At 43.0% G+C, this 24,194-nt stretch overlaps 1 protein-coding gene across 1 annotated transcript in view; it reads left to right on the top strand.

Moving 5' to 3' along the window:
- The window catches only part of MAP2 (microtubule associated protein 2), a 104,326-nt gene extending 82,910 nt beyond the window's left edge, over positions 1 to 21,416 (top strand). The window contains exons 12-16 of the mRNA XM_067298742.1: positions 152 to 495; positions 13,765 to 13,857; positions 15,437 to 15,518; positions 16,028 to 16,140; positions 17,298 to 21,416. Coding sequence (XP_067154843.1) covers positions 152 to 495; positions 13,765 to 13,857; positions 15,437 to 15,518; positions 16,028 to 16,140; positions 17,298 to 17,513 — 848 coding nt within the window. The 3' untranslated portion in view covers positions 17,514 to 21,416. The remainder of the gene's footprint in view (positions 1 to 151; positions 496 to 13,764; positions 13,858 to 15,436; positions 15,519 to 16,027; positions 16,141 to 17,297) is intronic.
- Positions 21,417 to 24,194: the final 2,778 nt, after the last annotated feature.

Here is a 24,194-nt window from a genome sequence, read left to right as displayed (position 1 = left end):
CACAGAGACAGACACCCAGTCTGCTGCTCCAGCGTTAGCACAGACAGAGCCATCTTAGAGCTATGTCTCACAGGGTTGCAGTCTTGGGAGGTACAGTATGATGAAGAGCTGTATCTCTCTGGGTCTAATGCTGTTTTTTTGTTACGTATAGGATCAGAGCCAATTCGTAGCAGAACAGGAAAAAGCGGAACTTCTACCCCCACCACTCCTGGCTCCACTGCCATCACTCCAGGGACCCCACCTAGCTACTCCTCCCGTACCCCGGGCACTCCAGGGACCCCCAGCTATTCCAGAACCCCACACACTCCTGGGACCCCCAAATCTGCCATACTGGTACCTACTGAGAAAAAGGTCGCCATCATTCGCACTCCTCCCAAATCTCCAGCCACTCCGAAGCAGCTACGAGTTATTAATCAGCCTCTACCTGACCTCAAGAATGTCAGGTCCAAAATCGGTTCAACAGATAATATCAAATACCAGCCTAAAGGAGGGCAGGTAAGGATTCTACTCTTTGCATTCATCCATATTTGATTTATTCTCATGTGTACAGTGCAGAGCTGGGATGGCATGGGATGGCATGGGATGGGATGCCATGGGAGCCATCTTGAGTTGCCTCGTAAATGCTCCTTCTGTTGTCACTGCCAGAGACATTGGTTGTTTTTTAAGTGATGATAAATGGCAGGGGGCAAGACTACCTTCAGAAAAGTATCTTGTCACCTGAAAATTAACAGTGCCTCACTGAGATCAGTGGAAAATTGCGAACAAAAGTTTTCACTCCGAGCCACAGATATGTTCAGCCTGAATTTAGCAGCTGCTGCTTGCTTATCAGCAAATTAAAGAGGTTCTCTCTACTTCAAGCAGTTTCAGATTCAGCCTTGACAGATGTGAGCAGGATTGCACAGCACCATGACTTTTCACTGTGTCATGTTACATGATGTGCGTTGTGTTGGGTGGTGTTAATGAGGGTTGCAACCTCCAGCCTGATAAATCTACCCTAGGTTAAAGATGATGGGAGGGGGCAGATGTTAGACTTAACTGCTTTTTTTGCTGCAGGGTTTGAATAAGCAAGAACAGGGCTTAAATTATAAACTGGAGACGGCATATAAAATAAGAAAAGGTGAATGCATAAGAAGGCAAATCATGATTTTCTGTTCTCACCATGTGAGTGCACAAGAATTCAGGAAAAGCTGATGTAATTGAAAGCTGGAAAATGTCAAAGGACATAGTTCTTCATACCTTGCACAGTTATGCCATGAAACACATTACCTTGAGCACTGCCTTCATCTAAGGAAGGGACATATGTGTAGAGTAACAAAATCTCCTATTACTGTAGACAGCACTTACCAAAACTGTAGAAAGAACAGTAAACATGTAGGCTTTTAAGCTAAGCTTGCACTTTTGGGGAGTGAGGAAAGATCGGATAAGTAGTACCCTCTGTTTTCCTAGGGTATGGAATTTATACCTTCCTTGAAGAGTTTCTGCTTGATGCCCTGCCAAGCAGAGCTATGGCCAGACCTGGAGTAGTCATTTCTCCATTTTGGGCATTGCAGATGTGGTTGTGCAGATGGCATTAAAAGCCAAAATTATCTCCAAGCAAGCTTTCTGCATGGAAGAACTGTTGTTTTGGCTTACAGGTTATAAAACCATTTATAACCTGAAAAGAAGTCCTATTTCATTTAGAAACAGAGAGGCTGAATGAGGAACGAAAATATAGCTTACCAAGATTTATGCTAAAAATACAGGGAAATCACTATTGTGAGTGTAAAGAAATTGGTTAGTTTATTTTTTGTTAAAAGATATTTGCATTTTATATTGATTCTGGACCACAACCCTACCACAAAAAAACCCCTGTGCCCCCAGCTCCCTTGTGCTTCTCTAGAAGCTGAGATTGCCAAGCTATTTGCAGCAGTGGCAGTGTGAATGCTTGCTTTTTCTGTAAAAGCCCATTTCTGAACTACCTACCGGGCACAGGACGTCAGGGTGAAGAACGAGATGCTCACCCATTCAGCTGTCCGGAAAACAAGACATTCTAGAAAGCTGGGTTGCACAGTATTTCTGGATCAGATACTTGCAGAAATATCTGATTTTTGGAATACATAGTGGAATTTACAAAACAGTGAGGTTTTCCTAGTACTTTCTCAAAAAAAAGTAATTGGATCAAAACTTAACATTTCAACTATGCCTGCTGCAGATCATACAGAGAAAAAAGCAGGCTAATATATTAAGCAGTAAGGCATCTCTTAGACATCGATCCTGCTTTCATGGTAAATTAACACATTCGGTGCTTTCCAGGATTTGAGCCATAGCCAGTTATTCAGATAAAGATAAGGAAGATAATGCTTCAGCAAAGGTTCTTTCTGCCTTTATTTTGATAAGTGTCTGTGTAATTACTTTGTATGGGAGTTCATCTCCCATTTGACATATTGTACAGCAGATGGTCAGGGTGCACAGGGGCTCTGGGAGATTTGGAACAAAAGTTCAGACAGTGCGTCTAGGTTAGCATTCCTCATAATGCAACAAGCCTGGATGCTGGAGATGGGGCTTAAAACCAGTGCCATGTTAGCCTATCCTCCTCCTCCCCATTGCTCCCTGTGGATCATGAGAACCATGCAAGACTAGAGGATCACAGCAAATCGTGTTTCTTGGTAAATATCATGCCTAGAAAGCTACATTTCCTTAGCAGTTTTGGAAAGTTGCATATGATCTTTACCAGTGAAGAATGACACAGCAGTCGGCATTTCATTCCTTTGGGGGGTGATGGGGGAAAACTGCTGGGTCAACATAAGATCAACGAAGCTAAAGCATTTTTTAATTCCCAGTGGTATGTAGCCACTGAATTGCGTCTGGGGCAAAGAGAGACTTGCTGAGTTCTTCCGTTAGATCTCCTTTATACCGTGATTGCTCAGTCTAGGTAAGAGGTTTTAGGATTAGTTCTTTTCCTGTTTCTGCAGTTGAATTTTAGAGAGTCTATTAGAGGAACATATGAAAGCTAGTTTAGTTTCCTTGTGTCTGCTTACTTCTTGTCTGGTGGCAAATACTCTATCGGCTGAAATGAGCTGTTATCTGCTATCTGCTTTTAGTGATGATATATGAAATGAACAGAAGGCTGCTCAAGTTTTATAGCCTGAACTGGGAGAGCTGATAGCAGTAACCACAGGAAAAACAAGCAGACAAAAAGCCAGTATATGTCTGGGCAAGTTAAGTACATAAACATGACATGCAAGTCACTAAAGAAGTACAGATATACAACCCAAAAGCAACATTTGGAGACAGACTCTATCCTTTTACTGGAGGCATATCTTAACCTAGCACAAGGTCTTGTCTTCGCTTACAGCTGTCCCAGAGAAAGCAGCAGCACTGCAAAACTGCCAGAGACTGAGGTGTAGAGCTAAAGAAGCATGGGATGTTTGAATGCTAAATAAATCAAGAAATACAGGACTTCAGCCTTGGCTTTCATCAAAAGCTCATCAGCCAACAGATTGATTTTAATTTAGCTCTGTCTTGCCAGCCACAAAAACAAAGAAGAGGAGAGAAATAGCTCCATCTGACAGAAAAAAGGAAAGACCATGCTTCTAGGGGAAGATGCGAACTAATGTTGCCCTGCATTAAGTTCCTGCTAGAAATAGATGGCTTGAGATGTGTTTAATTGCTATTCTGCAGTCTGGAGAAGTTCTCTGCTCTGTGATGCAGCCAGTAGGTAGTTGTCTGGTTTTCTCTTTATAGTAAAGTATGGTGAAATGTATCATTCTTGGCAAAGCTCAGAGGCAACTTGCTCATGGGTATGTCTGCTGGGCTTCAGATGGATTTTAGCACTGCATCAGCTGTGGAGGAAATACTGTGCTTTCAAAAGTAAGCCATTTGCATCTGTTATTTTTCAGACAGCCTAAGGGAAGCATGGGGGAAACTTGAGGGGGTGGGGGTGGAAATCTGTTTCAGATGCCAGGACTGGAGGGTTTTTTTATGTTGGGATTTTTTTCTTCCTGAAATTCTGCCTATGGATGTGGTTTGCACCATATCGACACCATATCAGTGTACAAAAGCGCACCAGTTGAATCTTTTTTACTATTGACCAGGCAGGGTGTTTATAAAGCATCAGAGGCCAGCAACCAAAGATAAAGCCAACTTATAGATAAGGTGTAAAATAGCACTAACTGCAGTTACATCCAGGCATCTTGTAAGGGGTAAGACGGCACATAGAAGAACGAAATACCCAAGCGATGTCGGAGAATGAAGTGACCCTTGAAGGCTTTTTAGGAAGATTAAGAGAAAAATTCACTATCTACCCTAAATTGTAGAAAACAAAGTGCATTTGGTCATGGGTCAGAGAGTCTGAATGAACTGATGACACTGATATTCAGTGGAACTTGTCCAGCACCCACAAAGTTGCTGGCAAAAGAGAATAGGTATTTGCATTAAATGATAAAAGAAAGCAGCACAGGGAAGGATAAGACATCTCAGAGCTGGACAGAGGAGGAGGCTTGGATAGATTTCTCTCTTCTTTGCACAGTTCTTTTGCTTGGGTCCAGTCCTGTTGGCTTCAAGATCAGTTTGGATGGCAACACAATACACACACGGCCCCATCATCACAATTTACTTCCCTGTCTGCAGAGAATGATAGGATCTTTCTGTGTTCTCTGCCTCAGTAGCAGCCTGCCAAGATGCAAGGACTGTGCAGAGACAGACAGTCCTGGGGGCCCAGCAGAGCTGGAGCACAGCTTGGAGGAACCGCAGGTCAGATGGGTATTCAGCAAGTTCCCGTTGAGACAGCATCTTGTAATTCCTCTTCCTTCTGTTTCAGATGTCTTTGCACCAAGTTACACAGATGATGGCCCAAAATTTAATTCTAAGATCTAAATTATGTGCTATTGGTGCACTGGCTAATGAAGAGCATTCTAAAACACAGTGAAGAATATGAGCATAATAAAAAGTGCCATCTGAGCTGTTGTTACCAGGTCCCATTCTGTCTCCCATCTCCTTCTGGCGCATTATTCACCTTTTCCTCCACTCCACTGTGATCTGAAACATAACTGAGCCATAAACGTGTTGGCCTAAGTTGAGAGAATGTCCCTGTCCAGGACAAAATTGATACACATAAATGAGCTATAAGTTTTAAGCTAAGCATTGGCTTTGGTGCTTTCCTAAATCAGGGCCACAGGAGGCAACTTAAGGAAGATTAAGGGTTGACTTTGTAACATGGCTGTTGTTAAAGTACTTAGCTAATGAGAAACTAGAAGGCAATTGTTTCCACAGTTAGCCTCATTCACTGGAATAAGTTTGTGAATTTACCAAGGCAACAGTTCATAACTGTAAGATAATTTCATCTCTGTCGGTCTGCTTTTGTTTCCTTTATACATTCCTGGTTTTGTGGATTTACGAAACATTTGGAAAGATTTGGTTTGGACTGAAAAGCAGGGGAAATGTAGGCGCTTAAGAACAGTTTGTTTGTATTGTTTGTAAATGGTTTGTTTGCCTGTTTGAATTTGAAAATTAGAAATTGGTTCATCCCATGTTAAATTGCAGATCCATAAATGCAAAGATAAGTTAGAGATTTCAGGCACAATTTCAAAACTCTGTCACAGCTCAAAAAGCATAATTTTTAGGGGTTTGAAATTTAGAATTTTGGCTCATCATAGCAGATTTGTACAGAAATAACATCTTGCAGCTCCTGTGTTCAGATTCCACTCATTTAATGGAAGGCTTGCCTGAGTACAGTCTGCACAGTTAAGCCTTGAATTATTCTGGATAAAAAGAAAGATCCTTCTTCCTGACTCATATTTTAGAAAAATGAAACAATCACTGTCAGGCTCCAGCAGGTTTCAGAATGTATCTTGGAGGAAAGGTGTTTGGTTGGTAGAAATGGGCAGGGAACTGGGACTCTCTATCCGGATATGACATTCATTTTCTCTGTGTCTGGGACACAGCATCACTGTTGTGCCTCAGCAATCTGTAAAACGTGCGTCACGCTCACAGACTGCAAGCCATAGGTACTCATCAGGAGGGTCACAAGCGGTCTGATGAGGCCCTAGCCAAAGTCTGTTGAAGTCAGTGAGTAACAAAACTTCCACTGACTGCAGTAGCCATAGGTTGACAGGTTTTGCTCTTTTGGAGCTGCAGTCTGCCAGCCGCGTGGACTGTGTGGGTTCTGTCTAGCTGGAACTGAAGGTACCATTTTCTGGAGGATCCAGTATCTCTGCACTGACTAGTGTGGCAGCTTACATAACCACTTGAAACTCTTAGTTTGCTGAAGTTAGAGGAGACTAATCCCAGACGTAGTGTACAACGTTGGTTATTGGTGTCTCATTAATATCATGGAGAGAAGCTGTACTTTTCTCTGGAATGGGTTGAAACTACCAGGACATACATTCTTGTGAAAGCTGGACTCATCCCAGCCTCAAGTTCAGCAGAGGAGACATTTTCAGCTGAGCTCTAAGTAGTCTACTTTTTGGCAATGAAATGGAGCAAGTTGTTAGTTCTCATGGGAAAAATGGTCAGGCAACCCCCAATCTGGATCAGAGCTGTTCAGTCATATAATACATGTTCTGTCTTGGATGGAAAGGTGAGAAGAAAGAAGTTTATTTTGCTAGACAGGAAAGGAAGGAAACCTTGTGTTTTCTTGGAAATTTGGATTTGAACAAGAAAAAGACATGCTGATCTATTGAGATTTGAGAAAGCCAGCTTCCATGAAGAGGTAAACACAAGATACTTTTTGAACTCAAACTGAATGACCTAATTTTCTCCATTATGCTGGAGTAAAGAAAATGCAGGCCTAGTGACTCAAAACTCATCCCTTCTTAAAAATGTTTAATCTGATTTGAAAACCTTGTTACCTGATGATATTTGAAGCTATTAATACTCTTTCCATGAGTAGGGAGTGTTGCTACTAATATTTCAGGATCAAACTCTGTAATTTGGCAAAATCTGTCTGTTTTTTTTTGTTTAAGGACTACTAAAACAAAGATCCATGGAATCTTGTTTTTTAGTGATTTAGTGGAGCTCATAGCATGTTTTTTACCCTTTGTGCATGAATATCCTTCAGTTTCTTTTACTATTCTTCTGGATCGAATCCCCACATTTAGTGATGAGTATGATTACAGAACACTTGTTACACTTGATCTGCCTTGAATTTTGCACTTCCTTGAGCTGTCTATTATTGTTGTCTCTTGACTGTAAACTCTTCGGCACGATAAGGGGTAATTTTGCTTTATATTTCACAGCACAATTATGCAGAACTTCTCAGTGTTTCTACCACGTTCATATTATCAGAACAAGATTTACCATGCCAGCTGTTAGGTTTAAATATAACATACTAGTTTCTGTTCCTGTGGTTAATTTTGGAGAGAGAAACAATTTTTTTTTTTTATATATATGTTGCATATGAAAACAACATCTTCTAACACAGATCTATGTACTTGGAACAATTAATAACATATATATGAACTTAATTAATGGGTGCAAATTAAATATTTAAATTTCTTTAAGTACAAGATTTTAAGAGAGATGCCCTCAGAAAATACTCCTTTTGCTTTTATGTTCTGATGATGTAGACTTTTTCTCCATTATTAGGGACATGCCTAGTTCAATGTGGCCACCTTATTAATTAGACAAATACAGTGATTTGCAAATAGGTAAAAATAAGCCTGTAAGTTCTTCACAGTGAGAGATGTAAATCAGCCATCATTGTCCTATGCAAGTATTAAAGACATGGCTGATTGCAAGGCATCTCTTAAATTTTCCTGACACCTACTATTGGAAGTATCTATTTTCAGTTGCTTAGAATTGTCTTAAAGTTTAACTGTTCAGGCCAAAATATTACGTGCCCATTGTCTGCCTCTGGCTTCATTTTTTTAAGGTCAGAATTGCACCTATCCTTTTCACCCTTACTAAGAGTGAGATGAGGAGGGATACTTTATTTTATCCATGCTATGTCCAGTGCAGCCTTTTGTTTTGAGTCCCACTAGCCTGTAGTCTGGCAGCTTCACTAGTGTATGTATCCAGTAAATTCAGCAGTGCAAAATCAGAATATGATCCCAAGCTCTGTTTGTAGATACGGAAAGTCTGAGGCATATTTTCTCTTTGGGGGCTTTGCTAGGCCAGAGGAATAGGCTTCTCTCCCTTTTCTCTACAAGTAGCCTCTGCCAGGAGTATAAAAACTGTAGTATCGTCTGTCCTTGGCAGCATATAATTTTGGAAGTGCTTAGAACTGCTTCTTGATTATGATCAGGTTTTAACCTTAACCTTGTTTCCAATGCAAGACCCGTTCTTGTCTCACTCAATCCCTGTGTTAACCAGGAGACCAAACACTGAAATAATGTCTAGTTCTAGGTTGTAACTTTGTCAAGTTACTGTGATTCTGGGCTAAGTAGGAGTAACCTGCCCTTTTTGATAAGTTGTTAGGAGTCTGAGAGCTTTTCCCAAGATCCCAGACCCTCAGTGTTCAAATGACACAGCTTTAAATTTTTGAAAGTCTCCTTGGCTTCGCTGTAGCCAGAATCTGAAATACAGAAAGTCTAGGAGGAAATGTGCCATAACAGCAGACTAACAGGCCCAAAGGAATCTTGGGAAGGTATCAGGGCTAACATGTAGACATCCTAGGGAAAAGTCATAAACAGTGGCTCAAAGTACATGAATAACGTTCTCTTTTGATGAAACCTTGACCGGAATGAAGTGGGGCCTGGCTAGAGTACTTTAAATGCTTTAGGCACAGTGCTTGTGGTAAAGCCTCTCAGAGGCTGTAATTGCAAGGTTGATCATCAGCTTGGTGGAAAATGTGTTCAGAGCCTAATTTCATCAGCATCTCAATTTTTATTCTTTGAGTATCTTTGTTTTGGTGTGTACCAGGGTGGTAAGCCATAGGAGGGATGTTGTTTATGGATTATCTACCCAGTGGCTGAAAAGTTAGAGGCTTTACCTGTTCTTGTGAACAGCAGCTGAACAGAATGCTTATAGGCAGCAATAAAAAACAATTCTTTCTTTTTCATAAGCTGTTTTCAATCATAGATGTTGTCTTTAACAGTGGGGCAAAACTGAACTAAATTCTTTCTTGCGTTTCTCAGCCTTCCGCTCAGTACTTCCACATATTTCTGCTCATCTTGAATATAATGGTGCAGTACTGACAGAGAAGGGCCTGCTCCAGACCCCCAGACTGGAGACCATTGCACATGGAAAATCTGAAATCCAAATTCACCTTCTATGGGAGGAGCACAGTCCTAGGGAGGCATATGTCTAACTGGGAGATTCACAGGTACTGCTAGCCTCTGTCACTTCTCTGCACATCAGCCAGCTTAACCCAGAAACATCCCCTCTGGTCTAGTGCAGATGTTGCCCTCAGACCACAGCCCCTTCCTGTTCAGACTGCCACTCGGGCCACTGTATGTAGGGAGGGAGTTACAGTTTACCTTACTAAGTGCAGGTCACTAGATGCCTCATCAAATGGGCCCTGAGAAAAATACCGTCAGTGCTTCCTTTCCTAGCAGGCTGTCCAGAAATCCATCGCATCTCCCGGCACTTTGCCAAACGGCATTCAAAGAGCTGAGAAGCAGTTGGAGCACAGCGGCTGGTTCCTGCTGGGGACTACCTAGAAGTAGTGTGAGTCAGTGAGGCTACACTGCGTGCACATCAGCGCAGTCTGCTCTGGGGTTCGCTTCTGGATCGCTGCTGAGGAGCTGTCGGAGGATGGAGGGGTGAAGGCCCGTAGAGCAGTCAGTCTGTCAGGTCTTCAGTCAGATGTCGGTTTTACCATTTGGCCATTGCAGTTTTGTGGAATAATCCCAGCATTTTCTGTACAGGCTTCACTTTCCCAGTGTAGCTTAACTTCACCCTGTGCACAACAAATGATAAGGAACCTCTCCTCGATCCTGGACAAAATACTGACTTCCAGCCCTTGTGCAACATACTTTGGTAATCCAGAATCAGATCAGTAGGAGGGAATTTACCCATCTCAGACTGGCAGGCCAGTGCAAAGGTTATGAGGGAGTCTGCCAGTAGGTCTGTGCAGGAGATTGGCCTGTTGGGATTTTTAGTGAGGGTGAATAGAAATCAGTCCTGCTTCTTCCACAGAGCAGAATGTTCCCTTTCTTGACTGAGAGCATGAGCAGGCTTGATCTTTCATTTAATGTGCAACACAATTACAGTGCATATACGTACATCCCTACCACACCTCCACCCCCACACAAGATGTACATACACATTCAGGAACATAGAGACCTTCCTGGTGAGTCATGGTGTTTGCACTCTCTCTTGTGCAGGCAGCTGCATCATCTAATTCCTTTCATAAAGCACCATCATAAAAGTTTTTCATTTTCTTGTCGTAGCTCTGTTCCCCTGGGAGGCTGTTCCAGAGCCTCCATGCCCAGATAATTACAAGTTTCCCTCTAGATTCCATCTTGCATTATTATACACAATCAGTTTACACTCTTTGTTTGCAAGCCAAAGTTGCTCTTTAGCCTAAATAGTTCCTTTCCCTCCCTGGTACTTTCCCTCTGATATTTACAGTCATATTTCCTAAGGAAACAAAGCTCAGGCAGTCATGCTGTCTGGCTGGCAGTCGCAGCCTTCCTCAACTCATTTGTCACTCGTCGGCCAGTTTCAGCCAGCACTGGCAGAGGAGCAGGAGTTGGAAACACAGGCAGTTCCTCCAACTGTTGCCTCCAGTTGTTGACTGGATACAAAGGAGAGACTCAGTATAACATTGTAATTGGGGAGAAAGGCCCCTCAGCCCCTTCTCCACAATCAGAGATAATAAACAGCTGGCATATGTGTATTGTATCCTATTTGGCCAGTCTAACAGACCTGGGAGAAAGCTAAGGTGATATTGCTGGCAAGAGGGGATAGGGCTTGCTCAGGAACATAGGATGGAGGGATTAAGAGGTTTAAGGCATTAATATGTAGGAAGCAAGACTTTACTAGTTCATGGAACATCTAGTTACAGAGGGTAGTCATGATCTAACTATGTGCAGGGACATTGATATATTCCAGGAAAGGAAGAAACAGATAATCAGGGAAAACCTGGATCAGTACAGTTCATCCCTATGCCAGATGACCAGCACAACACATCTACATCACTCATATCTCACTTCAGCCCTCAGCATAGGACATAAGTGATACATAGGTCTCCCACTGGTCCCTCTACACAGGGGCACATGTCACCCAGTGAGACAGGATAATTGAGATGATTGTTCTTTTACATATCTGCTAGCTGGGTCCATGGGCCATGAGATTCGTAATCTGTCAGACTTCTGGGTGCAAATCAACCTTTGGGCACTTGATCAAAGGCACCCTCTCAACTTATCACCTTGCTTTGGCTTCATTTTTAAGCCACAGGCCCCCAATCCACAGCACTAAGGTCTTGTCATGACCCCTAAGTCAGCATTTTCAGAGCAAATGCAACCCTGTGGCCATTGCTAAGAGGTGCTGCTGATCTGTCACTGAGATGTGCTCAGAAAGTGCTAGGAAGGCTTTCTGTTTTGCTCAGCTCTGTCTGGCCTAAAGTTCCGTGGGAACCAGATCTGACTGCACATCTGATGTGCATTTCTGTAACTGATGTGACACCTGTCTTGTATAGTACTGGGGTACATTTTTTAAACAAATAGTATATTGAGATAAAGCAGACGCATAAAACTCCAAAGGCCGTTGGCTTTCATGTTTCAGTGTACATGGGTTTAGTTGGATGGGCTAAGCAGATAGGAAAGAAAAAGACAGAAATCGGTTTGCCTAGTGACAATGCCCTTCTGAAGGGCTGAATGTGACCTAGCAGTTGTGGAGTTTTCTGATGCCATCATCACCTTTATTGTTGAGCCTGCCATCACCACAGGTTTTTGCCAATTAAAGCGAGGGAGCACTTAACATCTTAATGTTTTGACAGACATAGTGGTTATATTACATGTAATGAGGGGGATCCAGGAAACAGCTTGCTGTGAAAAGCTTCTTTGCTTTAGCTGGAAAGTATGGCCCTCTGAAAATTTGTTCTTGGAGTTTAGACTGGGCTTGAGTCAAGAGTGCACTCCAGCTGCTCAGTGCCAGAGGATTTGACCAGTTTTCTGGATGTGATATTATCACCACTGCAAGAGCCAAGAGCTGCAAATCCTGATCTCCCTGTAAGGTGGGCAAATAGTCTTTCCTAGTTTGGAGAGGTGAGGCAGAGAGGAAGTGATTTGCCTCAGGTTTAACAAGGAGCCTTGGTCAGTTTGGGGAACTGAAGCCAGGGAGCAGAGACTGCATAAGGTTCTTCCTCTCATTGACTGCTTCACCTGGGTTTGCAGCAGCTTTGTGTTACTGGCGTGGTAAAAAGAAGGAGGAAGGCACCCTGCAAATCTGTTCCTCTCTCCCATCTCAATATCAGTTAGTCATTGTAGGTTTACCTTCAACATCTGCCAACAGGACTGTGCTAAATATGTGTTAGTGGAGGCTCTAGAAATGCCATTTAGTAAAATGAATACACAATTCCTAAAATTATATGGCTTGTATGGGAAAAACAATGTAAATTTATATTGTATATTAGTAACATAGGGACGAATAAAATCCACTGTAACATTTGAGTAAAGTTCATATTTAACCTAGAGGAGAGAATATGCTGCACTGGCTGCACATTTTGAGTGAGTGAAATCTCCTGGTGCAAAGAAGGCAGGTGGAGCCCATGCCAGAACTGCCCTTTCACACACCTGAAAAGCCTAATACTGGTCAGCACAATCCCCTCCCCTTGCTCAGAAAGGAGTCTTGAAGTGATTTGCCCAGGTGTGTGTGCTGAGGCAGGCCCTGTGCCCCGCTGCTCCTGCATACTCCCACCCAGCAGCACATAGTTCCCTGGGAGGAGGACAGTCATTGGTGGCGCCTGAGATCTGCCAGGTGGAGAGGCTGGTTTGGCACAGGGCCAAGCACAGGGCCGTGTGGCCTGCCCTTCACAGAGTTCACCTCCTGGCACTGTCAGGACTGTAAGTGTGTCTGTGGCTAAGTTGGTACAGAAGGAATGCAGGCTCCTGGCAACTGTGAGGGAGGCTGGCTCCATCAAGGGAAGGTCAGGTACTTGTTCTGTCAGAAACAAAGTGCACAGGGCTGCCGGCACCAGAAAATTGCTGTGACCAGCAAATCCTCTGGCCAGCACCAGAAATCAAGAAGCAGTCACAGGTTTCCAGGTACCGTTGTTTCAGTGGTGCCCTTTAATAGGGGACAGTAGTGAGTGAGAGTGGTAGTGAGTTCTGACTGCAGTTTAATCCATTTGTCCAGAGTTGTCAGTCACTTCACAGAGCACGCTGGGGTCTGTTGTGTGAATATAGCTGCTGTTATGGCTGTGTGGCAGAAGGAGGGGTGGAATACCTCAGGATTTCAAACAGTGCCTGAGCTGGCTGGATCTGGAATTGCTGCAGCAAAGGCTGGAGTACTGAACTGTGAGATGAAGGGTCTCCATCTTCTCCTTGTGCCCAGTTCAGCAAAAACACTGGCTGTCACTCAAGAGAGTCTAAGGCAGGCTTTCCAAGGGCTACGTGCAATCCAGGCAAACAAGGAGTTCTTGGAGCTTGTCAGGGAAAAGCCACCTCTCATGTCTCCTGGAATGAAAATGCTCCCCTTTGTATTTCACCACCACCTCATGAGGCAGAAAAAAAAGCAACATACTGCATTTAATATAGAGACTGGCATGATCGACTTTCTCATATTTCAATGCAAGTGTCAGAAGGAGTCACAGCAGGAGGCAAAATTGCCCTGCTCCATTGTCCTGCACCCTGACTGGAGTGTGTGTATGGTATATAGTAAGTTACCTCCGATTCCTTTTAGGTTAGGATTTTAAACAAGAAGATCGATTTTAGCGATATTCAGTCCCGCTGTGGTTCCAGAGATAACATCAAACATTCTGCAGGGGGAGGAAATGTAAGTAGTACAGACACACTATGAACAGGCGTCTCCACTGTGGTGACCCACCTTGCACAGCCAGCCCCCCTCTTGTCTCCCTCCCTCTGAGCACTATCTTCCTCCTTGCTACTGTTTCACATGTGAGTCTGGTCTGGTAGTTGTGTAAGTCCTGTGTATGCAGTGGTGGCCTTCTGGTCTTTCTCCACAGAGTACAACACATTGCTAGGACTTGGCCAGGAAAAGGAAATGAGACAAGAATGATTATGTCTAAGATTCAAGGATACTGACATTAGAAGCCCAGTAGGAGCCAGGATGGTTCAGTGGCCCATGGAAGTCATTTCCAGAAAGTACCAATCATCCCATTGAGATGCCAGCCGCACAGCTGGGCATCTTCTACTGTCACAGTCTTTCCTCAGCTAATCTTGTCAGTTATGTACAGTTATCAGAGAGAATAAAAGAGAAATAAAACATGAGGACAAAGAAAACTCAGAGGGAGGATGTGATCTGCCGGTGTGCTGAGTGCTAATGTATCTCCAGCACGTTATTATTCTAGTATAACGAACAGAGGCTGCTCAGGGTTTGAGGAGACACCAGTCAGTTGTAGCAATCATGTTAGAATGGCTTAAGATGGCGCTGACCCCTCTGATGGAAATGCTCTCCCCTCAAATGCAAGTGCCGATGGTGAGTGCACGTCTGATCCACTGTGATGAAAAGTAAACCGGTTCACTAAAGCCACCATTGCTGGCTTAAGTTGTTGCTGGTGACGTGAGCAAACCGGTGGCACTGTAGTGAACTTGGAGCTCATGTGCAGGGAGTTGCTTTGTCTGGCCTGGAGGGGCTGAAATTCCTGTGTTAGCAAGGACGTGCTAGTGCAGTAGGGGTGAAAGCCAGCCGCACGCTGGAGCTTGCCAGAGCGCGGCAGAGCCGGAGTGTCGCTCCTGTGGCATTCCCAAGCTGGGTCGGCGTAGCCATGGCAATGCAGACCTCGGCAGAGCCTCTGGAGACGCAGTGACCGTGCTGCAGCCTGGCTGAGCGCTGAGTGCCACAGCATCTGGGCTGCCTGATCCAACACCAGTGCAGGTACAGCTGCTGAGGTCGCTCACATTTGTAGATTCATCAGACTCTCCATAATGGATTGAGCTGAAAATTTTTACTGTACTGAGATGGAAAAAAAATATGAAACAGATGGTAGAAAAGAAACAGCCACCAGACTATTCCTAGTTTCCTAGAGGCACATTGAAAAGCAGAACCAAACAGGCTGGATCCTGCTGCATGCAGGGCTTGGAAATCTCCACCACGAGGGGACAGCTCAGACATTTTAGAAAAGAACTCACAACCCAGTCTGCTTCATCCTCCTCTTCATTTTACTAATGGAAAGACTTAACCCTGCTCTGTCATCTCCCTAGGTGGAAAGGAAGCTTGTTGCATTAATCCAGGTGTTTCCTCCCTTGTGGCATGATCTGTTTTCTACTAACCATCTCTCCTTTTCCAGTGGTTTGTAGAGACTTTGGCTGTTTCTCTGCAGGGCTTGGCTTCTTATATATTTTATTCTTTTCATTCTTGTAATGTTTGTTGTGTTTGTGTGTGATTTTGACAGGTACAAATTGTAACCAAGAAGATAGATTTGAGTCATGTGACTTCCAAATGTGGCTCCCTCAAGAACATCCACCACAAACCAGGTATTGTAGGATTTTCTGGGATTTGTGACAAAGCAAGGACCCGCTCCTTGTATGTGAAGGAGAAAGCATGGATGATACCTTTCTCTTTTATAGTCCAAGAGAAAGTAAATACACTTTGTTAATAGAAATAATACTCTTAATTTTACTTAACTAAATATATAGAGATAAAAATGTGTAGGACCACCAGTTTAGAGATGAGATAAATAAAATAATAACACAGAAGGATGTTGCTGGGACACAATGTCAGTTTGATAAGATGGTGAAATGCAAGCTGAAGTCGGCAAAATACTTAAGGATGTGCTTAAATCCCATCAAAATCAGTAGGACTAAAACACATGCTTAAAGTGTGAATATGTGTCAAAGATTTTATATTTTCCACAACATGGAGCATGGTATTCGGTGCTTCTCTAACTGAAATGGAAATAATATGAATGCACCCATGTGCATTGTGTCAGACTTTCTCTTGGGGGATTTCAGCCTCTTAATCTTCCTTTCCTTTCTTTGTGTAGGTGGTGGACGTGTGAAAATTGAAAGTGTGAAACTGGATTTCAAAGAAAAAGCTCAGGCTAAAGTTGGTTCACTTGAAAATGCTCACCATGTACCTGGCGGTGGTAATGTCAAGGTAACAGAACAACCCTCAGGGAAAAAGCTGTCACTGTGCCCTGGCCCAAATTCAGCTGTGAAATTATTAGACCTGTGAGTTCAGTGATGGCTCTGAATTGAGTAGGAAACATTTGCTTGTTTTTCTTCAAGCACACTCACGCTGTTTGCTCCCTATGGAATTTGGAATGATCACGCTTATGTCCACACTCTAGGCTGAGTCTGGACCTTAGAAGTGAAGCATCCTGTAGTCCGTGCACTGGCTTTCCCACCAAGGGAAAACCTTGTTTTGGACAGCTGTGTAGCACAGGTATGATCTAGTGAGTTGGTACTGTGAGTATTCCAGAGGATCAGGACTGCAGTATGAAACATGAGGAAAACATCTTGAAAGTAAGGTCACTCCCACAAACATTTGAAAATACAAATTTCAGAATCAAATTCACAATGCCCATAAAATGCCTATTAAATCCATACAGGTAGGAACAATGCTATTGTTTATTAGAGCATCTATCAAAGACAGAAACATTGAGAGAGGATGTAACATAGTAAGCCAATACACATTAAACAGGGTCAAATTCATAAGCTTCAATACTTTTAAGAGTTCTTTAAACAAAAGAAAATCACACCCAAGTGATGATCTGTAACAAGTGAGTTTAGTGAATATATAGTATGTTCCAGCAACATTCAGTAGCAGAGAGGGAAGCTGAAGGTGGGTTTTCAGTTCTGTGTAAAGAAGTTAAGAACTCAAATGCCACTGAAAGTGGGAGATACTTTCTTGGATGTCTAAATTAACTTGGTGCACTGTGAATTCTGAACTTAACTGTTACTGATGGGAAAGGTAGGTTGGAATGTAAGTTATTGTACTGCCTAGATGATGCTTCCAACTGATAATGGCTTCTATAAAACGGAAAAGGTGGTGTTTCATTTTTGAGTCCAGACCTGGACTCAAAAGACCTGAGCTGCCTGATTGCTGAGGCAGGTGCTGAGCAGCTGATTTTGAAAAGAAGAAAGGGCACTATTCAGGATCAGTTCTCCTAAAGGAAAGGAAGATTGTCCTTGGAAAGGAAAAGTGGGGTGATCGTCGCTGTAGGAAGCTAGCACTGAGCACCCAGTCAGTGAGGGCTTTTTTTAAACAACTTCCCTCCATCCCAAGTCAACTTCTTTGCTTTCCTGGAACAGATTGACAGCCAGAAGCTAAACTTCAGAGAGCATGCTAAAGCCCGTGTCGACCACGGGGCTGAGATCATCACGCAGTCACCAGGCAGGTCCAGCGTGGCTTCGCCACGCAGGCTCAGCAACGTCTCATCCTCTGGAAGCATCAACCTGCTTGAATCGCCCCAGCTTGCTACCCTTGCTGAAGATGTCACGGCAGCCCTCGCTAAACAGGGCTTATGAATTTGCTCCATTTTGCATTGTATGAAGTAATAATATTTAGGCATGAGCTCTTGGCAGGAATGGGCTCAGAGCAGGTGTTACATTCATTCTTTACCATGTCTAAAACTAAGTCATATCCCAAGACTTGTAGTTACCATACAATAAAAAACAGAAAAAAATTAATTAAATAGATGCAAAAATTGGCCTGATCTCCATTTACAACAGGAAGACACTGGCTTTATATGGGTATACAACTGCAGTATGTTACATTGGACAATTATTGTTGCTCTGCTCTGTCTTGCATGGAGTACTGTACTATGATAAAATGCATTTTTACCTTTCATGTGCCTGAAGGCCATCCACCTCTTTCTGAAGAGCCTTGTTGATATCCCAAGTTGCTCTTTTCACTGTTCTCTCGATAGATGGGGAAATAAAAAATGAAAAAGTTGCCCATTGTAAGTTATTACAGGTTAAATTAAGAGTCTGCTTACCAGAAGGACGGGCATATAGAGAAATTCAAGTTTAATTAAAAAAAAAAAAGTGTTATTTTGTATAAATGAGTAGAACAAAAGTTGAATTAAGTTATTAACATTTTTTGGACCTGGGTAATTATGTCAGTGTATAGCTGAAAAGCCAATAAATTATTTAACTAATAACTAAAAATAGTAGTTGAAAAACATTTGAACCATGCTTGGGGAAGTGATGTAAAAAAGCTATTGAAAGGAAGCACTTCCATCCCAATGGACTTGTGTCTGATTAGAATGTTGGTTAAGCGGCTAGATTTGTGTACACACTACCGGTTTCACATCCTTTCCATCTGTTTGATACAGTATTATAGATATATATATTTCTCTGTGGCCATTTGTGATACGCCCTCCTCATATACTTGAATATTCTACTTTATTCACAGTATCTGTGTCTCTTGCACCCTTTGGTGTTGCAATTTTAGGTATGTAAAAGTAGATGTTAGCAGGGTTTTTTTCCCTATTCATAAAAATACATTTAAAAAGACAAAAACTTTTAGCATGAAGTTGCTTTCTGTAACAACTAAAAGCCGTGACCCTGTTTTAGTGCCAGATGCAAGTCTCTTCTGTGATGCTAGAAAAAAGATTCCTCCCCTCCTCCCCTCCCTCCCTTTCTTCACCAAGATTGATTTTTGTGGGGTCCAGAAGTTTGTAAGAGGGTCTCCAAAGATGGTTGGGTTTGGATTCTGGATTTTTTAGAAATCCAAAATAGTTTGGTTTAGGCTTTTTTTTTTTTTTTTAAACTCCTGTAGTAACAGTGAATGTTAGATTTATTTATTTATTTTTTCTTTTGCTAAAGTTGAAACACAGAAAAAGTGTTGTTTCCACTCCTTCAGTGATGTCTTATATAAACACTCGGGCACTCAGATAACCATGATAAGCATAACAGAGATGCCTGTAAATTATAGTACATGAATAAATAAAATAAGCTCCTTAGACTGGGTTGCCATGGTGATTAATCAATAAATAGGGCATCTTAAAAACTGAACAAAGAAGAAGTGGGATAATATTGACTATAAAAAGTATAAGAAAAAGTATGCGTAAAAGGTAAAGGGCAGAGATATATAAACATCAAATCAAATGGAGTTACTTGTGAGAACTCCAACACTATCTTAGGGACACTAAGAGAACACTGAAGGTAATATGGTAGTATTACTCATCAGCAGCTAGTAATCTGCTGATATTATGTACAGTAGACATTATGAAATGACCAGTTTACATTCTTGCAGATTGTTTGATCTTTTCCTTTTGAAATCTCTAAACTTTGCACTGTCAGTTGAGCTATACTTGATCCATGTATTAGGTTAACATTGTGTGTTGGAAGCTTTTGATCTGTTCTTTTTACTTCTTAATTTGTACGTATGCGTGTGTGTTGGGGTTTGATCTGAAAAGACACACAGAGAAGATTTTTATGTCTGTGGAAAAGGATTCTTATAATTAATAGCACAGAATTCCACATAATCAAATTCAGGTAGTAAATGCACAGTTACTAAACAGTAGATCTTCAGTGGACCGAATGGGGATTTTAGCTAAGCTGTCACAGCATTATAAAGACAAAACAAAATGGTTAAAACTCCAAAAATTTTACTGAAGATGAACTCCTAACAGCCCCACGCATGACATTTCAGCTCTGAAAAAAGCTTTTTCACACTATAAAGTTCCTAATACTGTTTGTAAGTCAGTTGTTTTATACAAAGGACAGTGAGTTTAGAACCACGCTAAGTGCATCTGGAGGATTCTGATTTCTGCCTTGTATTTGTTGTACGCTTGCTTACAGTGATCGCTTCAGAGTTCACATGGAAACAATGCCAAGTGAGGTGCATTAAAAGCCCCTTTCAATAGTTCCAGAAAAACAAAAAACAGAAAGAAAAAACGACAAAACAGTATTTTGATCACGTTGCTCTGATCATACCAACAAAAATTAGCCTTGCAGTGTTTTTTTATGCCTTTTGCCAACGTGGGAGAGAGTCTGTGGTACTGCTGAACCTCAGCTTCTCTGAAGCTGGACACCAGCTGGTCAGAACAGTGTTAACCTGTGACTCAAGTATTTTTATTCTGCTTTTAAAATTACATACTCTAGATGATGAAGCTTAGTTTAATACACCTACCGAGTCCAAAGTTAGATTGGTGTAACACACCAAGTCATTTATTTCATGCAGTAAAATGAGCTTTCTTGTCCTGATTGAAGCAAAGACCTTTGTAATCGTAATCATCCTTCCATAGAAAGAATCCTAGAATGCTGTGGAGTTACATGAAAATAAAAGAAATCAAGAGTTTTGTGCTGTTAAATAAAAAACAAGTTATGTTACATGACTCTAGATGTTCACTGATAAAGCTCATATTAATCTTTCCTTCTCAAGAAGCGTGTTGGTTTTGAAAACAACAGTTTTGTAAATATGTAATGCCCACTAAAGATAGAGCCAGCTTCCTGGAAACTGCATCCGTTGTGTTTCTTTTCCGCAGGCGTGTTGAGCCAGCAGGTATGTTGGGTATCTGAGACCCGACTTGTAACAATGCAGAGATAATCCAGACAAATGGAAGAGTTAACCCTGTTTGGATAGTTTGGGGAGAGCCTCCAATTAATAATCTGTCAAGCTGCATAGACAAAAGAAAAGGTGCTGCTGCCCCATCTGCAGAGTTCTGTTTCTGTGTAACCACAAGCAGAAAGAAATCAAAGTTGAGCAAACCTTTGTCCAGCAACAGTAAAGGTAAAACTAATACTGATGAGGATAATTTTGTGCCCACTAGGGCTGTGTATATTTTCACTGTACAGCAGTAAATGGTATTATCCATTCAATGCTATGTTAAGGTACAGTAGTAACCTCATCATGACTGCTTACAAATATCAATTTGCCTATATACACGACCCAAAGGGAGTCGAAAGGCAGCCTGTGGGGAATACCACATGTGAGCAGAAGCTTTTGCCACGCTGGACCAAATACTCTTCGAAAACCAAGTACAAATGTCCCTTCACAGGCAAATGCCTTGAAGAGTAGATCACTTTTGCTATGAAACCTGAAGCAGATAGAATTATAGCCTAGGTGTGTATAGCATTCACTCGCTAGTACGATTGCTAAAGCAGGTCCCTCTGCAACTCGAGCAATTCCCACTGCAGGAAGGTAAATTAGTTTCACAAATGGAAAAGTCAAGCGTTAGAGCCACTTCAACTTTAGCAAAGAGAAAAAGCCGACAAATAAACATGCTGTATGCTGGGATTTTGAGGAATACAGTCTGCTGTTACAAACCTGTGTTTTTTCTGATAATTCTAGAGCCTGTTACCATAAAAGAGGCATTTCTTGAATGGCTGGTGGTAGGTAGTTCATGTTTTTCAATCCAATTTGCAATTGTATTTGTTGCTGTATAGTGATTGTTTTGCAAAATAAAATCGCTTGTCACCTAATTGCGTGTATCTGTTTCTACTGTTTGCGATGCAGCTTTGCCCTTATTCAACCACTACACTTCACTGCACTGCCGGAAAGAGAAAGTATCATATATCTATTGGTATTGCATAGTCAGTCTTGCCAAGAAAGGTCAGAGCAGATTAAGTGCTCGGCTAGTCCCTGTTATTTCTTGCCAAAAGAGTCAGCTAGCATCCTCATCCTCAGGGTAATAGTCCCCTGATCTGTATGAATAAATTACCCTGTGGCTTGCCCTGGGCTCCTAGCCTGAATGCAAGGTGTAGTGTCACCATGCATTGAACAGTTAAACCCTCTAGACAGATGACTGATCCCATGAATAAGCCAGCTTCCCCTTGCTTTCCGTGGTGCCTGCTTTGGCTGCCTTCAGTGCAGAGGTGGGTGAAGACATCGCCGATGGCCGGAGCCATCGTTTTTGTCACCGTTTTGTCGCGCATTTTCTTACCGTGGCTCCGCCGCCTGCTCAGCCGTGCGGGGCTGAGAACCGACAACTCATCTCCCCAGTGCTCCCTCGCCGGGCCGCCCCCGCCCCGCCCCGCCCCGCCCCTCCCTCGCGGCTCCCGCCGGGCAGCGCCCGCGCGGAGCCAACGGCCGCCTCACGCCCTCAGGGGGCGCGCGCGCTCCGGCCGCCTTTAAATGCCGCGCGGCCGTTAACGGTCGCTGAGTGGCCGTTGATCTCGCGCCTTGTGCGCATTGCGTGTCCGTCTCTGAAGGAACCGCTCGGCGGTGTGAGGGGCCCGCTGGTGCTCCTCGGGCTCGGTGATGGGCTCCGCGGTAGGCAGCACCGCCACCATCCCCGTGGGGCCCCCGTTACTGGCCGCGGAGGGCTCAACCGGTGGAGAACGAGGGGTGAGCGTGGTCCTGGCTGGCTCCCGGCGGCACGGAGTCTGCTGGGGACGGTGGGGCTGCGTGGACTGGAGGTAATGGGAGCTGCCTGCGGTAGGCTTTTAGACTACCCTAAAAGCTGCCAGGGAAACAAGCCTGAAACTTGAGGCCTACTTGAAGTAGTTTGTTTTCCTCAAAGGGGCATTTGGCTCTGTCTGATGAGTATTGAAGCCCTTGCCTTAGCTCAGGTCATGGAGGAGACACAGCTCTGTGTTGCAGGTGGAGCAAAGAAATACTCCAGCAAACTTCTGTGCACTGACCCAAGCCACCTGTGTGTGTCTGGCCCTGGTTCCTTCTCAGCATGTGACTGTGGCATGAGGAAATGGAGAAAGCCCTTTTCTGGGGCTGTCCTGCCTCTGCACTGACCCTGCCTCCTGCTCTGATTCCTGTCTGGGAGGACCATGCCATTCTGGTCTAGATAAGATGAGATCTGTTGTATCAGCTAGTGTTCAAGCCCTGCATGTACCACAGACTGGGGTAGCAGCAGTGGGACTTGCCAACAAAAGTATATGAAGATAGTTGGTGTGCCTGGAACACACCTGTGTCATAGTCCCAGCAGCAGGAAGGAGCTATAACTGAGTAGTTTCCCAGCCCCTGAGCAAGCTGGGCTCTTGACATCATACCGCAATACTCATAAACAAATGCTGTCAGACCACCTGGAAGAACAATGAAGTAGGTGCTATTAATTATCCATTAGCAAACCTTTTGTAAGGGTGCTCTAGGGGCAAGGCAGAGCTAATGTATCAGCTGAAAAAAATATTAAGAGGTTGAGAACAAAAGGATAAGTCCTGCCTTAAGCATTTGCAGCTAAAGCAATGGTTGAGAGCAGCTGCTGAGAACCTGTTTCTTCCTTTTGAAGTGACTGAAAATGCAACAGCAGCAAGGAGAGGTGGTATTTCTAATGAACTCTGTGTCTCATTAGGAGCATTTGGTAGGTGATATATTTTATGATTTGCTAGCAAATTGTGATGTTGGAGTACTGAGGTGAGAAGAAGCTGTGAATCAAATCTTTCCTAACTACAGTGTTATTAAAAGCAATGGTAGCCCAGGAATCCTGCTACAGCATTTACAAGATGGGCAGACCTTCTGTGCGTCTAGCATGTATCACAGTTTGTGTGGCATTCATTGTGTAGTACAGGAAAATGGTAGAAAAAATACGAGTCAATTGGAGAAACAGATCAGCTCTCTCCACTGTGTGGAGTGACAGGCGGAGGCCTTTCACCTAGGGGTGTGTGGCCATGAGGGAGTCCCAGTTACTGCTTTCAAAATATGAGAAAGTCCAAATTCATATAGCAATAGCAGCAAACTTAGGCCATTGCATAATTCTAGGGGCTTGCTTATCTTTGCTTCTGAAGACATAATTGTGTTATGTTTGAGCAAAACCAGCAAGAAGAGCTGTGAATGAGACATCTGAAGAATTTTAGCCAAAATGTCTTCATGCTGATTTTAAAAGCCCTTAAAGAAAATATGGAGCCTTTCCTAGTCTTTTTTTAATTCTTCTACAAAACACCTGAGAGGGAAAGGAGAGAATCAGCCTTTTTTTTTTTTTCTTTCTTTTTTTAACTGCCCTACGCAGAGGCTGGATAATGCTGCCACAGCAAAACAGTAGCCTTTGACCTTCTCTTTACACTGTTGTAAACAATTGTATAGACAACAGTGCTACAGAAAAATCCTCAGTGCTCACTCTTTGCTGACTCTTTCTTGCCCTGTTTGAATGTAGTTATTTATAAGGTCCAGAAAAGACATCCTAGAAAGAGATGGATAAATGAGAAAATGACTTTTGTTACTACCTGACAGACCTTTCTGAGAACAGGATAAAATGAGTGGCATCCATCAGTGCTAACTTTCTGTGCCTGTTTGTCCCAAGACTATGGAGA

Source organism: Apteryx mantelli, chromosome 6 (genome assembly GCF_036417845.1).
Source record: "Apteryx mantelli isolate bAptMan1 chromosome 6, bAptMan1.hap1, whole genome shotgun sequence".
NCBI classification, from domain to species: Eukaryota; Metazoa; Chordata; class Aves; order Apterygiformes; family Apterygidae; genus Apteryx; species Apteryx mantelli.
Note: the sequence above shows the minus strand (reverse complement) of the source record. Positions and strands in the feature narration are given on the sequence as shown.